Source organism: Tachysurus vachellii, chromosome 7 (assembly GCF_030014155.1).
Source record: "Tachysurus vachellii isolate PV-2020 chromosome 7, HZAU_Pvac_v1, whole genome shotgun sequence".
NCBI lineage: Eukaryota > Metazoa > Chordata > Actinopteri > Siluriformes > Bagridae > Tachysurus > Tachysurus vachellii.
In genome coordinates this window covers 1236142-1252114 of record NC_083466.1, presented here as the reverse complement: position 1 = coordinate 1252114, position 15973 = coordinate 1236142, and the positions used below count along the sequence as shown (strand labels likewise).

Below are 15973 nucleotides of genomic sequence, written 5' to 3'. Positions count from 1 at the left end.
CAGCGTTCACTCTAACCCTTCTCCTGTGTAGGTGTTCTATTAAAGTGGCCACTCCTACACAAGCCAATATAAATGTACAAATAAACAGTGACTCTTATTCCTAACACTGTGTCTTTTTATTTGGCTTGCCAGCGTTTGGAGTTCCGGGATCTGCAATGACGAAATGTTTGTTGTTTTCTGGTAAAGGAGGGTTGAAGGGTAAATCATTAACGCAACTTAATTTTGCAGTCATATATCCGTTAACCTGAAAGTTTTCTGCTGCGATTTGAGGAAGAAGAGTAACAGAGAAGATGAAGATTTTCATCCTGGTCTTTTCAGTTTGCTCATGTCTGACTGTGAGGGGTAAGAGCTGTTAGCTTTCAGTACTACTCTCTGAATGCTCAAAAGTTTTTCTGGAAAAATGAACAGTAATGTAATGTTGTAATAAAGAGCCTTGTGTGTAAATATAACACTCACTGGACAATTTAATAATCTGTTGTGCTCATGTCATTACCTAAAATCAGCCAGTGTCAGTTACAGGTTGTATAAGGATAAGGTTGTATGCAAAATGTGTTCATTTATTGGGGGCTGTGGAAGGCTCAGTGGCTAAAGCGTTGAGAAAAAGTTTTGTGAATGACACAAATATCAACTCCCCAGACCTTTATGTGAAAAATATAAAAACAGGCTGCCATCAGAGTGTAAACTGGTGCAAACACTACAGGACAAGACAAACAAGACAGACAAGACAGTGCAGGACAAAAAATACAAGGGTCCTAACCCTAACCCTAACCCTAAAGCAGTAGACTTTGTGAAAATTACTGTGTTATTATCAAAACCTTTGAGTGTTGGACTACAGACAGAAAGGTTGTGTGTTTAAAACTCAGTTACATCAAGCTGCCGCTGCTGGGCCCGAGTTGAGGCCCTTAATTACTCAGGTGTATAAAATGAGCTAAAAACATATGTCACTCTGGATAAGGGCGTCTGCCAAATGCCCTAAATGTAATGTAACACCAACACCAAAAATAACTCCATCCAAAAGAACAACCTTCACCCTCATTGTCAATATCATCAAACTTTATAATCAGGATTCTTGCTGCTTTCCTCCTTAAAAAAAAAGAAATTTAATAATTTTATGGTGATAAATAAAATAAATATACTGTATGATCCAATAAATATTCTTTTGTTTGTTGTTCTAGGCATAAAATTATGTCTTTCCCCAAGTGTGCCAAACGCCGAGCCTACAAATGATTTAAAGCTCTTCTATATTTCCGGAGAAACTGTTAGATTTGAATGCAACAGCGGCTATGGGTTTGAAGGAACACGTTATGCAGTTTGTGATAATGGAAAGTGGAGGCTACCAGTGTGTAAAAGTAAGTGTCCTCACTGAAAACATACAGTAACTCTTATTACTAAGCAGCACAATCACTCACTCATCTTCTACCGCTTATCCGAACTACCTCGGGTCACGGGGAGCCTGTGCCTATCTCAGGCATCATCGGGCATCAAGGCAGGATACAAACTGGACGGAGTGCCAACCCATCGCAGGGCACACACACACACACTCTCATTCACTCACGCAATCACACACTACGGACAATTTTCCAGAGATGCCAATCAACCTACCATGCATGTCTTTGGACCGGGGGAGGAAACCGGAGTACCCGGAGGAAACCCCAGAGGCACGGGGAGAACATGCAAACTCCACACACACAAGGTGGAGGTGGGAATCGAACCCCCAAACCTGGAGGTGTGAGGTGAATGTAACCACTAAGCCACCGTGCCCCCCCCCCCAGCACAATCAACTATATGATTAAATCTACTGTCAGGTGATGTGAATAAGGTTTATCATCTTGCTATACTGACAGCTGTCACGGGGTATTAGGCAGCCAGTGAATAGTCAGTTCCCAAAGTCGACAGGTTGGAAACATAGAAAAACAAGCAAGTGTAATTATCGGAGCGAGTCAAAGCATCTCCAAAACAGCAGGTGTTGTGCAGTGCTCCCAGTATGCAGTACTGTGCTCTAAGGAAGGAGAAGCAGTGACCCAGTGACAGGCTCATGGCTGCCCGTATGTTCCAAAGAGCTACTGTAGCACTATTTCATGATAAAGTTCCTGCTAGTTTTGCTAGAAAGGTACCAGAGCACACAGGGCATCGCAGCTTGCTGCGAGTGACCATGCTGAATCCATATACTACCTACCTAAGCTCTGCTGTATTCAGCGTAAAGGTGTTTCAATTACCTCAAATTCTCTAAAACAATTCAAATGGTATCTGTGGGATGTGCTGGAGAGAGAGTAATACATGCATCATAGTAGAGTTGTGGCCAAAGTTGGGGGGGAAGTCGTGGCCTAATGGTTAGAGAGTCTGACTCCTAACCCTAAGGTTGTGGGTTCGAGTCTCGGGCCGGCAATACCACGACTGAGGTGCCCTTGAACAAGGCACCGAACCCCCCACAACTGCTCCCCGGGCGCCACAGCATAAATGGCTGCCCACTGCTCCGGGTGTGTGTTCACGGTGTGTGTGTGTTCAATACTGTGTGTGTGGACTTTGGATGGGTTAAACGCAGAGAACGAATTCTGAGTATGGGTCACTGTACTTAGCTGTATGTCACGTCACTTACAAATGTTTTGTGAATGACACAAATATCAACTCCCCAGACCTTAATCCTATTGAGAACATGGGTTTACAAAAAAATACCCTACAAATTCTGACATACGCCAAGCATTGCTTATGTAAAAACGGGCTGCCATCAGTCAGGATGTGGCCCAGAACTTGATTGACAGCATCTCAGGGCGAATTGCAGAGGTCTTGAAAAGGAAGGGTCAACGCTGCAAACTCTTTGTGTAAACTTAATGTAAACGTCAATAAAAGCCTTTGAGACTTATATGCTTGTAATTATACTTCTGTATACCACAGTAACATCTGACAAAAGATCTAAAAACACTGAAGCAGCAGACTTTGTGAAAATTAAAGGGTGTCATTCTCAAAAAATAAAATATTCCTTTCCTCCTTGTTTCTGGCTTTAGACGCATCATGTACCGCTCCACACGTGGCAAACGCCAAACCTGAAAAGAAGTTAGAATCATCCTATGCAAGTGGACACACTGTTAGATTTGTATGTGACAGGAACTATGAGTTTGAAGAAACATCTTATGCAGTTTGTGATGATGGAACATGGTGGCTGCCAGTGTGCAAAGGTAAGGTGTACAAATTATTAATATTCCTGATCAGACAAGACATAGGTGGGGTGGTGCTGGTTTAGTTTAGGTGCTAGTTAGTAATCTCACTCACTCACTCATTCATTTTCTACCGCTTATCCGAACTACCTCGGGTCACGGGGAGCCTGTGCCTATCTCAGGCGTCATCGGGCATCAAGGCAGGATACACCCTGGACGGAGTGCCAACCCATCGCAGGGCACACACACACACACACACACACACACACACATTCACTCTCATTCACTCACGCAATCACACACTATGTACAGTTTTCCAGAGATGCCAATCAACCTACCATGCATGTCTTTGGACCGGGGGAGGAAACCGGAGTACCCGGAGGAAACCCCCTAGGCACGGGGAGAACATGCAAACTCCACACACACAAGGCGGAGGCGGGAATCAAACCCCGACCCTGGAGGTGTGAGGCGAACGTGCTAACCACTAAGCCACCGTGACCCCCCCAGTTAGTAATCAATGGAAGGCCAGGTGTGGGTGTGTTGCTTACCTGGGGAAGCGATGGCACCTTTTACATATACAAGCATCAGATTAAAATAAGAACTGTTGCACAAGTGCAACATACAGAAGCTGAGGAGTTAAAAAACTCCTATGACATTGAAGAGACGATTCGGTTTAGGTGCCGCCCCAGCTACGAGTTCATAAGCAGTGAAATTGCAGAGTGTGTAGACGGATCCTGGAGGCTACCAGTGTGTAAACGTAAGTGTCCTCATTTCATTACTGAACAACACTGTGATTATCTATTAAAGACAAGATTATTGCACTGGAAAAGCTTCACATGTGATTTCCCATCAATTTGAGCTGGTTGTGTTTTTTATTGTGTTTTAAATGGAGGACATGTGGATTTAACTAACAGAAAAAAGAAAACAAAAAGCAACAATAGAATGTTTTTTACTCTCTGGTTAGTAAAATGTTCAGAGGTAAATGACTCTGTGTGTGTAGACATGTAAGTAAACACATTCTACATTAAAACCATGTATAAATGCTCTGTTTTTAGCTCGATGTGTATCGTGGTGTAACCAACCACGTGTCCGTACCATCATGCAGGCCGTTTAGCATCGAGCTATGCTACAGGAAGCTTGGTAAAGTTTGTATGTGACGACGGTTATGAGTTTGAAGGAACACATTATGCACAGTGTGATAATGGACAATGGAAGCTGCCTGTGTGTAAACCTAAGTGTCCTCATTACAAACCTGACTCTTTCATGAAAGTGATTTTTACAAAATGGGACGACGAAATAAACACCTATATGAATGTTAAAATGTATATAATAATTGAATCTTCTAATAATATGGACTGTTCCAGAGAAAACTTGGTGTATTCCTCCTCACGTGCCAAACGCCCAGCCTACCCAGGAGTTAAAGGAATCCTACCCTCCTGGTTCCACTCTGCGGTTTCAGTGCAACGTCGCCTACGAGTTCAAAGGAATAAGTGACGTCGCAGTGTGCAAAGATGGAAAATGGAATTTGCCGGAGTGCAAAAGTAAGTGACCCTTCATATCTAACATGATTAATATCTCTGAGCAGTATTGTGTTGTTATAAAAGAAAGGTTGTGATTCGGCAGGAAAGCATTACTCTTGTGATCCCCCTCCTCGTGTTGACTACGGGATGATTAAACAACCTTACCAGGATGCTTTCGAACACGGGCGGCGGCTCGAGTATGTTTGTGCAAAAGGATACGCGTCAAGCGGCGATAAATATAGTACCTGCTCCTACGGCAAATGGACCAATACGATTAAATGCGGTAAGATTTTCACACACTTCAGGTTGCGTTATAAAGTTTAACACGTGATTACATCTGTTCTATTGATTTGATTTGCTAGCATTGGCAAAATAATAATAATAAACTGATATTAAGGGCAAATATTAGGAGAAATATACAGTTTCATCGCTCGACAGTGATTTTAATAAACACTCTTGTTTATTCGAACAATTTCACTGAAACCAAAAGGTGTCCCGTGTTACATCTGTACTTCCACGTACCCCTGAAATATCAACATTAAACCCTCATGTGTTCACAAGTCCATGGGAGGCATCTTTGTAAATGTCAAGTGGGGGAAGATGATCAGATGTCAGACGTCTTTATGTAATCTGCATCAAGTATAACTGTGTGTTTAGGAATTCGGACATACAAGCAGTTGTCCACGGCACAAATCTCCCAAAGTTGCCCCCTTGTGGCTAAAGTGTTTTACTGCCTTACACCACAGTAATTTAACAACAATTGCTTGCACGTAACGTTTTTAAAACAAGTTTATATCGACAGCATAAAGTTAAAGCGCCGACACTGGAGACTCCTTCCATAAATGTGGCAATAAAGGTTTTTAAGATTTTTGTTTGTTAACACAAACATGTGCTGCTGTCAGAGCTGCAGCTCTAGAAAATTAATCAGCACATTCTGACCAATCAGAATCCAGAACTCAGTATAGCTCGTAGCGTTGTGGTCTAAAATCTGTATTATCCATTATTTAACCAAACTAGAGGTTTGATCTAAGATAATGACGTCTGGCATCAACGCCTCGTTTTTAGCCTCAGTTGATGATTTAATGAGTTTAACAGTTTACTGATTAGCCAAATCTAATCGCCTGGATTATCATGATTATCGTTTGTGCAACGGAATCAGCATTTTATTATTAACGTTAAGTCTAAAGTGTTCAAGCATCAGACTGTAATAAGAACTGTTTTTTTTTCACCCACCAGAAAAAATAACGTGTCCTAAACCACCACGAGTGCAACATACAGAAGCTGAGGAGTTAAAAAACTCCTATGACATTGGAGAGACGATTCGGTTTAGGTGCCGCCCCAGCTACGAGTTCGAAGGCAGTGATATTGCAGAGTGTGTAGACGGATCCTGGAGTCTGCCAGTGTGTCGACGTAAGTGTCCTCATTTTATTACTGAACAACAGTGTGATTATCTATTAAAGACAAGATTATTGCACTGGAAAAGCTTCACATGTGATTTCCCATCAATTTGAGCTGGTTGTGTTTTTATTGTGTTTTAAATGGAGGACATGTGGATTTAACTAACAGAAAAAAGAAAACAAAAAGCAACAATAGAATGTTTTTTACTCTCTGGTTAGTAAAATGTTCAGAGGTAAATGACTCTGTGTGTGTAGACATGTAAGTAAACACATTCTAAATTAAAGCCATGTATAAATGCTCTGTTTTTAGCTCGACGTGTATCGTGGTGTAACCAACCACGTGTCCAAAACGGCCATCATGCAGGCCGTTTAGCATCGAGCTATGCTACAGGAAGCTTGGTAAAGTTTGTATGTGACGACGGCTATGAGTTTGAAGGAACACATTATGCACAGTGTGATAAGGGACAATGGACGCTGCCTGTGTGTAAACGTAAGTGTCCTCATTACAAACCTGACTCTTTTATAAACATAGAGATGTTCAAGATGAAATCTTTATTTCACAGTAAAACCTTAGACACGTGATTAAATAGTTGCCTGGGAGACGTTTCAGTAGCTCTGCTTTTCTTCACCATTACCAGTGAATCTTAATCTTATTGATTAAATCCTCATTATCTGTGAGTGTTAAGTGTGTTCATGCCACAGCTCACTGGAGAGTGTAAAAACAAAACAAACCAAACAGGAAACTAGATTTTTAAAGATCGTCATGAGAAACTTTGACGTTGGTTCGACGAAGTGAGTAGATTACACAGAATACACATAACGCAGTCTTCCTCCTTGTGCCGAACATGTTGATACCTCGTGTATTTTGCAGTAATTTTCTGATACCAATTAAAGGTGGGGTGTACAATGTTTGAAATCACCAAAAAGAACACGCCCCTAACCCAAATGGTCCCACCCCTGTATTGATAGCTCCACCCACACATACATACGTAACCCAGGCAACTAACAGAAAGAAATGTGTCTTTATCATAGCTGAAGTGAAGAACAATACGATTGTAGATAAACAAACAAGCAAAAATGACACACAAGCATAATCATGTAAAGGACAAAGGCATATATTAGTTCTGTGTAACAAAGCAAAACCAACGTTACTCACCTATCGAGAAGGAAAAAAGCGCCTCGGCGTCCCATCGCAGGCCTTCCTGCTCCTTCAGTTCTCTCCAGCACTGGAAAGCTGATCCTATATTAACACGTCCTACTTCTCGCCTTATCGTAAGCCTTTTTTTGCTTTTCGTTTTTTATCCTCCATGTCAATGTTTCAATCGCTTTCTGCTAATGTCACTCATGACAAGACACGCCCCTTTCTGCTCATCCTGGTCACCCTTTCTGTTCACCCCACCTTTAATATTGAATAAATACATAGATAGATTGAAAGCTTGACAGTCCAAAAAAACCTTTTGAATGGAATTCTGTAGGATTTTAAGCAGATTTGAGCTTCCATACCGGAAAAAAACAGAATCCTGATTGCTTATAAAAGTAATAGCTGCTTAAGTCAGTCCAGGATGAACAACTTGGCCAAGTTTGGTGCATGTAGCTTAAAAGCTCTAGGAGAAGCATTTAAAATGAATTGTCTACGGGTTCACTGGATAATTAAGGGTTCTAATCCAGCTAAAATGGTTCCATATAGAGTCTTTCTGTAGTAATATACTGCACAGAACCTTTAAGGGTTCCCTTAACTGAAGAACATGGAGGTCAGCTGTATCCAGTGAGTAAACATCTGAAACTGTGCTGCTGGGTCTAAAGTTATACTGATGAACTCTTTCAGAAGCAGTGACCGGCGGCCATGCTGTTTCTGACAAAAAAGATCCGTCTTTATCCGGTAACAATGACCACAGGTTCTATCAGAGTTTTCTCTCATTATACGTTACTATTATTCCTTTAATCTCACAAAGTGTCTCTGATTTCAGGCCTTGATTGTGGAACTCGACCCCTTATTGAAAATGGAGACATCATAGAGCAACAAGGTGGAAATAAATTACTTGTTCAGTGTAAGGTCTTATATAAAAGAGTGGGACCTGAACAGGTAACATGTGATTCTGGAGTGTGGACGCAGCTCCCAGTGTGTAAACGTGAGTATTAATTATGCACTTTATACAAATAACGTCAGAATTCTGCAGCATTTCTAAATGGTTCATTGTGGTTCTCCATTTTCACAGCGCCATGTAAACTGGACAGGACGCGCTTTAATTCTCAATATCATCCTGACGTATATCTGCAGGAGGGTGAAACGAAGACTTTTTACTGTACTATAGGATACTACAGTTGGTATTCTATAACCATCCGGTGCACTAATGGAGAAGCCGTCTATAGTGATTGTAAGTGTATCCTGTGTTTTCTAGACAAAAATAACTCACTTTATTTAGTTACACATGTGTTTATACTTTATTTCTGCACTGTTATTATCAAAATGTATAAAACCTCATTGTCTGCTGTAATGGGAAAATAATCGTTTATGATGACAATGATGATCTCTAGGAATCTGTAGCTGCTCTCATACAAAATGTTTCGACACCCTCGGACCAATCGGCATCCAGAATTTATATTAGAACCCGTGCTGGTTGTTGTTATGCTCCACAAGGCTCACAGGGTTTATTTGATCAGCTGATTATGGTTGAACATGTGGGGGATTTAACTGAGACGATCTCTGATGGCTGTTTCTTTTGTTTACAGGTCACTAGAGCTGGGTAAGTTCATAAACACCTATTTTCATTATGGCTAAAATCTAAATGCTTTTAATACAGAATAGTAAGTGTATCAGTAGAGCAGGACTGTCTGTGCTGTCAGTGTTAATACTGATGCTCACTCAGATATATTGTGTTTCGACAGCGATCTGTATCGACGGCTCGATCGGACAAACCGACACCCGCAAAGCTGAAAATATGCTAAGAAGGAAAAGTCTTCCAGAGACTTAACTTAACTACAGTGAAACGACAAAATAAGGAAAATGTAATAAAAAATAAATAAATAACATGGCTCATCTGTGAAGATGGTGGATTGTTACATGAAAAAAGAACATCAGATCTGCTAAATCAATAAATCTTATGTTTAGGGATATTTCTGCCTCGTTGTTTGCTTTCCGTTAAAAACTCTGGACGGTGCAATGTAACGTAGCACTTAAAGAGACGGACTGGACACGACTGAATGCTGTATGAACTGCTCTGTGTGATCAATTGATTTTTAGTGAATGATTAAAAGGCTGAACTTTGATTACAACGTTTTCGGAGCGAGGACACGAGTTTCCAAATCATATACTGCTCTTTATATTGCGATTTTCGATGGCTTGAGGTTTTTTAGTTTTAATACAAATCCAAACTGAAATCGCATCCATCACCGTAGCTACGGTGAAGCATGGTGGCTGCAGCATCACACTTTGGGGATGCGTCTCGTCGTCTTTTAATTCTGCCCAAATTCAAATTAAACCTTAGGTTTACTGAACATTCGTTCCCTCACCAGCCTGTTTTCCCCCCTCACATTAAATAAAATTAAAAAAACAATCCAGAGAAACCAAAAGATTTTCAGCTGCATTATGGAAAATTAATGGACGTCTTCTGACCAATCGGAATTCAGAATTGAACGGCGAAGTGTTGTACAGTTGTATAAGTTGTGCGAGGACAAAAAGGATCTATAAATCATTCAATATGAGCAGAAAAAACCCTGCAGGAAAATAAGTAAATAAATAAATAAAGTTTGCCTTTTCTTTACTTTGGCACGTCAGAGTTTGGAGTTACGAAATCTGCATTGATGAAATGCTGCACTAGAGTCGTGGTTTCTGGTAAAGGGAGGCAGAAAAATAAATGATTAACGTCGCTAATAAATAAAGCGATCTGAAGGTTTTACGCCGTGGTCTGAGGTGAAGAACTACAGAGAAGATGAGGATTATTATTATCCTGGCTTTATCTATTTGGTCATGTCAGGCGGCGAAGGGTAAGAAAACCGAACAAAGTTATATTTCTGTTCAAGCGGTCATAAAACTAGCTCATCATGTTTATATACATCAAGATGTTTAAAGATTTTATATATATATACATGAACAACCTCATTTACATATAAACTGTGTGTGTATACATATATATACCCACACAGTTTATATGTAAATGATGTTGTTCGTGTGTAACATTTTGCTGGAAAGCATTTTGCAAAAGTTTTGGCACCCATCCTATTTACAGATAACACAACACAGAGAAGGTAGATAGCGATTAGTTAGAATATCTATTCGAGACAATAAAAAAATGTATTAAAGTTCATTTACGTTGACAATTTTAGGGATTTAGAGCCTTTTCCATATAACACAATGTAACAGACTCAGTGCACCTACAGCTATTTTAGTAAAATTACAACAAAGTGAACTTCATACTTAATGGTAAAGGCACCTTATGGATGGGGCAAACTCATTTCTTTCGCCCTAATCGGGAGCATTAAAAAGAGCAGTTTTTAGATTTACAAACATTATTTTTTCACAAAATGTTTGCTACTGTATATACAGTGAATCGGGTGCCGTTTTTATTTCCATATCATTTCACGAACCAGAAGAATGTCAGCATCCGGGACTCGAGAAAGGCTTTGTCGTTCCCCACCGAGATATTTACGATCACGGCGATACTGTTTCATACGGCTGTGATTCGGGCCTGAAACCTGCCCTGGAAACATGGTGGGGACAGATAACATGCATTGATGGCACTTGGTCACACACCCCTAAATGTATCGGTGAGTAATTTACCAACAAATATCATCATCATCATCATCATCATCATCATTAGTGGTTCTAGTGGTACTGTAATACTGACTACAAGAGTAAACCTTTATAGAAGGAGACCCAAAATGGGACGACGAAATAAACACCTATATGAATGTTAAAATGTATATAATAATTGAATCTTCTAATAATATGGACTGTTCCAGAGAAAACTTGGTGTATTCCTCCTCACGTGCCAAACGCCCAGCCTACCCAGGAGTTAAAGGAATCCTACCCTCCTGGTTCCACTCTGCGGTTTCAGTGCAACGTCGCCTACGAGTTCAAAGGAATAAGTGACGTCACAGAGTGCAAAGATGGAAAATGGAATTTGCCGGAGTGCAAAAGTAAGTGACCCTTCATTTCTAACATGATTAATATCTCTGAGCAGTATTGTGTTGTTATAAAAGAAAGGTTGTGATTCGGCAGGAAAGCGTTACTCTTGTGATCCCCCTCCTCGTGTTGACTACGGGATGATTAAACAACCTTACCAGGATGCTTTCGAACACGGGCAGCGGCTCGAGTATGTTTGTGCAAAAGGATACGAGCCAAGCGGCGATAAATATAGTACCTGCTCCAACGGCAAATGGACCAATACGATTAAATGCGGTAAGATTTTCACACACTTCAGGTTGTGTTATAAAGTTTAACACGTGATTACATCTGTTCTATTGATTTGATTTGCTAGCATTGGCAAAATAATAATAATAAACTGATATTAAGGGCAAATATTAGGAGAAATATACAGTTTCATCGCTCGACAGTGATTTTAATAAACACTCTTGTTTATTCGAACAATTTCACTGAAACCAAAAGGTGTCCCGTGTTACATCTGTACTTCCACGTACCCCTGAAATATCAACATTAAACCCTCATGTGTTCACAAGTCCATGGGAGGCATCTTTGTAAATGTCAAGTGGGGGAAGATGATCAGATGTCAGACGTCTTTATGTAATCTGCATCAAGTATAACTGTGTGTTTAGGAATTCGGACATACAAGCAGTTGTCCAGGGCACAAATCTCCCAAAGTTGCCCCCTTGTGGCTAAAGTGTTTTACTGCCTTACACCACAGTAATTTAACAACAATTGCTTGCACGTAACGTTTTTAAAACAAGTTTATATCGACAGCATAAAGTTAAAGCGCCGACACTGGAGACTCCTTCCATAAATGTGGCAATAAAGGTTTTTAAGATTTTTGTTTGTTAACACAAACATGTGCTGCTGTCAGAGCTGCAGCTCTAGAAAATTAATCAGCACATTCTGACCAATCAGAATCCAGAACTCAGTATAGCTCGTAGCGTTGTGGTCTAAAATCTGTATTATCCATTATTTAACCAAACTAGAGGTTTGATCTAAGATAATGACGTCTGGCATCAACGCCTCGTTTTTAGCCTCAGTTGATGATTTAATGAGTTTAACAGTTTACCGATTAGCCAAATCTAATCGCCTGGATTATCATGATTATCGTTTGTGCAACGGAATCAGCATTTTATTATTAACGTTAAGTCTAAAGTGTTCAAGCATCAGACTGTAATAAGAACTGTTTTTTTTTCACCCACCAGAAAAAATAACGTGTCCTAAACCACCACAAGTGCAACATACAGAAGCTGAGGAGTTAAAAAACTCCTATGACATTGGAGAGACGATTCGGTTTAGGTGCCGCCCCAGCTACGAGTTCGACGGCAGTGATATTGCAGAGTGTGTAGACGGATCCTGGAGGCTGCCAGTGTGTCGACGTAAGTGTCCTCATTTTATTACTGAACAACACTGTGATTATCTATTAAAGACAAGATTATTGCACTGGAAAAGCTTCACATGTGATTTCCCATCAATTTGAGCTGGTTGTGTTTTTTATTGTGTTTTAAATGGAGGACATGTGGATTTAACTAACAGAAAAAAGAAAACAAAAAGCAACAATAGAATGTTTTTTACTCTCTGGTTAGTAAAATGTTCAGAGGTAAATGACTCTGTGTGTGTAGACATGTAAGTAAACACATTCTACATTATAACCATGTATAAATGCTCTGTTTTTAGCTCGACGTGTATCGTGGTGTAACCAACCACGTGTCCAAAACGGCCATCATGCAGGCCGTTTAGTATCGAGCTATGCTACAGGAAGCTCGGTAAAGTTTGTATGTGACGACGGCTATGAGTTTGAAGGAACACATTATGCACGGTGTGATAAGGGACAATGGACGCTGCCTGTGTGTAAACGTAAGTGTCCTCATTACAAACCTGACTCTTTTATAAACATAGAGATGTTCAAGATGAAATCTTTATTTCACAGTAAAACCTTAGACACGTGATTAAATAGTTGCCTGGGAGACGTTTCAGTAGCTCTGCTTTTCTTCACCATTACCAGTGAATCTTAATCGTATTGATTAAATCCTCATTATCTGTGAGTGTTAAGTGTGTTCATGCCACAGCTCACTGGAGAGTGTAAAAACAAAACAAACCAAACAGGAAACTAGATTTTTAAAGATCGTCATGAGAAACTTTGACGTTGGTTCGACGAAGTGAGTAGATTACACAGAATACACATAACACAGTCTTCCTCCTTGTGCCGAACATTTTGATACCTCGTGTATTTTGCAGTAATTTTCTGATACCAATTAAAGGTGGGGTGTACAATGTTTGAAATCACCAAAACAAACACGCCCCTAACCCAAATGGTCCCACCCCTGTATTGATAGCTCCACCCACACATGCATACGTAACCCAGGCAACTAACAGAAAGAAATGTGTCTTTATCATAGCTGAAGTGAAGAACAATACGATTGTAGATAAACAAACAAGCAAAAATGACACACAAACATAATCATGTAAAGGACAAAGGCATATATTAGTTCTGTGTAACAAAACAAAACCAACGTTACTCACCTATCGAGAAGGAAAAAAGCGCCTCGGCGTCCCATCGCAGGCCTTCCTGCTCCTTCAGTTCTCTCCAGCACTGGAAAGCTGATCCTATATTAACACGTCCTACTTCTCGCCTTATCGTAAGCCTTTTTTTTGCTTTTCGTTTTTATCCTCCATGTCAATATTTCAATCGCTTTCTGCTAATGTCACTCATGACAAGACACGCCCCTTTCTGCTCATCCTGGCCACCCTTTCTGTTCACCCCACCTTTAATATTGAATAAATACATAGATAGATTGAAAGCTTGACAGTCCAAAAAAACCTTTTGAATGGAATTCTGTAGGAATTCAGGCAGATTTGAGCTTCCATACCGGAAAAAAAACAAAATCCTTATTGCTTATAAAAGTAATAGCTGCTTAAGTCAGTCCAGGATGAACAACTTGGCCAAGTTTGGTGCACGTAGCTTAAAAGCTCTAGGAGAAGCATTTAAAATGAATTGTCTACGGGTTCACTGGATAATTAAGGGTTCTAATCCAGCTAAAATGGTTCCATATAGAGTCTTTCTGTAGTAATATACTGCACAGAACCTTTAAGGGTTCCCTTAACTGAAGAACATGGAGGTCAGCTGTATCCAGTGAGTAAACATCTGAAACTGTGCTGCTGGGTCTAAAGTTATACTGATGAACTCTTTCAGAAGCAGTGACCGGCGGCCATGCTGTTTCTGACAAAAAAGATCCGTCTTTATCCGGTAACAATGACCACAGGTTCTATCAGAGTTTTCTCTCATTATACGTTACTATTATTCCTTTAATCTCACAAAGTGTCTCTGATTTCAGGCCTTGATTGTGGAATTCGACCCCTTATTGAAAATGGAGACGTCATAGAGCTACAAGGTGGAAATACATTACTTGTTCAGTGTAAGGTCTTATATAAAAGAGTGGGACCTGAACAGATAACATGTGATTCTGGAGTGTGGACGCAGCTCCCAGTGTGTAAACGTGAGTATTAATTATGCACTTTATACAAATAACACCAGAATTCTGCAGCATTTCTAAATGGTTCATTGTGGTTCTCCATTTTCACAGCGCCATGTAAACTGGACAGGACGCGCTTTAATTCTCAATATCATCCTGACGTATATCTGCAGGAGGGTGAAACGAAGACTTTTTACTGTCCTATAGGATACTACAGTTATTCTATAACCATCCGGTGCACTAATGGAGAAGCCGTCTATGGTCATTGTAAGTGTATCCTGTGTTTTCTAGACAAAAATAACTCACTTTATTTAGTTACACATGTGTTTATACTTTATTTCTGCACCGTTATTATCAAAATGTATAAAACCTCATTGTCTGCTGTAATGGGAAAATAATCGTTTATGATGACAATGATGATCTCTAGGAATCTGTAGCTGCTCTCATACAAAATGTTTCGACACCCTCGGACCAATCGGCATCCAGAATTTATATTAGAACCCGTGCTGGTTGTTGTTATGCTCCACAAGGCTCACAGGGTTTATTTGATCAGCTGATTATGGTTGAACATGTGGGGGATTTAACTGAGACGATCTCTGATGGCTGTTTCTTTTGTTTACAGGTCACTAGAGCTGGGTAAGTTCATAAACACCTATTTTCATTATGGCTAAAATCTAAATGCAGTTAATACAGAATAGTAAGTGTATCAGTAGAGCAGGACTGTCTGTGCTGTCAGTGTTAATACTGATGCTCACTCAGATATATTGTGTTTCGACAGCGATCTGTATCGACGGCTCGATCGGACAAACCGACACCCGCAAGCTCCTGCTGATGATCAGAAATATTCCTTCTGACAATTAAAGCTTGCTTTTTAACCAAAATAAAAGCATATCACTCGTTGGATTTGTGTTTTCTTATCAACAGACACACCGATTCAAGGAGATTCATTCATGAGATCAATCCACTTGTTATTCGAAGGTTTTTTAACGCTTCACTTGATAATTCGATATCGTTAGCTTTCTTAGCATCCGTTTGGACAGGAAACTGTTTATTAAGTTTTACGTTAAAGCTTCAAGGACAACTAAAGTACTGTAAAGGGAGTGTCATTATAACACAAGAACACAATATTGCTACTAGCATAAGAATATTATATTTACTATACAACACATTTTGACCGCTATGAGTTAAAGCTATGCTCACTTAACCATTGGGGGTAGGTGTTGTTTTTTGTTGTGGTTGACCAAATCCCTTTTTTTTTTCAACTTTCAGCTCTTTATATCCAAAG

At 40.0% G+C, this 15973-nt stretch overlaps 2 protein-coding genes across 4 annotated transcripts; both read left to right on the top strand.

The window, feature by feature from the left end:
- The first annotated feature begins 186 nt into the window (after positions 1-186).
- Positions 187-9183, top strand: LOC132848218 (coagulation factor XIII B chain-like). Of its 2 annotated transcripts, none has more exons than XM_060873763.1 (12): positions 187-342; positions 1176-1349; positions 3003-3173; positions 4517-4693; positions 4776-4955; positions 5909-6082; positions 6380-6559; positions 7898-7948; positions 8037-8198; positions 8286-8444; positions 8800-8813; positions 8956-9183. In XM_060873763.1, the coding sequence occupies exons 1-11, from the start codon at positions 291-293 to the stop codon at positions 8805-8807; spliced, it is 1488 nt and encodes a 495-aa protein (XP_060729746.1). In that variant the 5' UTR covers positions 187-290; the 3' UTR covers positions 8808-8813; positions 8956-9183. The 2 variants fall into 2 exon arrangements, with proteins under 2 accessions (XP_060729746.1, XP_060729745.1); XM_060873762.1 differs by having other exon boundaries at positions 7895-7948.
- A 710-nt stretch (positions 9184-9893) lies between these two features.
- LOC132848219 (complement factor H-like) lies at positions 9894-15588 on the top strand. Of its 2 annotated transcripts, none has more exons than XM_060873764.1 (10): positions 9894-10053; positions 10657-10833; positions 11029-11205; positions 11288-11467; positions 12421-12594; positions 12893-13072; positions 14409-14462; positions 14551-14712; positions 14800-14955; positions 15311-15588. In XM_060873764.1, the coding sequence occupies exons 1-10, from the start codon at positions 9999-10001 to the stop codon at positions 15316-15318; spliced, it is 1323 nt and encodes a 440-aa protein (XP_060729747.1). In that variant the 5' UTR covers positions 9894-9998; the 3' UTR covers positions 15319-15588. The 2 variants fall into 2 exon arrangements, with proteins under 2 accessions (XP_060729747.1, XP_060729748.1); XM_060873765.1 differs by having other exon boundaries at positions 9906-10053; positions 10660-10833.
- Positions 15589-15973: the final 385 nt, after the last annotated feature.

Coding starts and splice junctions, on each gene's coding strand:
- LOC132848219 (XM_060873764.1), top strand. CDS start 9,999: ATGAGGATTATTATTATCCTGGCTTTATCTATTTGGTCATGTCAGGCG. Junction 12,595..12,892: donor GAGGCTGCCAGTGTGTCGAC/GTAAGTGTCCTC, acceptor CTCTGTTTTTAG/CTCGACGTGTATCGTGGTGT. Junction 14,463..14,550: donor AAAAGATCCGTCTTTATCCG/GTAACAATGACC, acceptor CTCTGATTTCAG/GCCTTGATTGTGGAATTCGA.
- LOC132848218 (XM_060873762.1), top strand. CDS start 291: ATGAAGATTTTCATCCTGGTCTTTTCAGTTTGCTCATGTCTGACTGTG. Junction 3,174..4,516: donor GTGGCTGCCAGTGTGCAAAG/GTAAGGTGTACA, acceptor GGACTGTTCCAG/AGAAAACTTGGTGTATTCCT. Junction 6,083..6,379: donor GAGTCTGCCAGTGTGTCGAC/GTAAGTGTCCTC, acceptor CTCTGTTTTTAG/CTCGACGTGTATCGTGGTGT.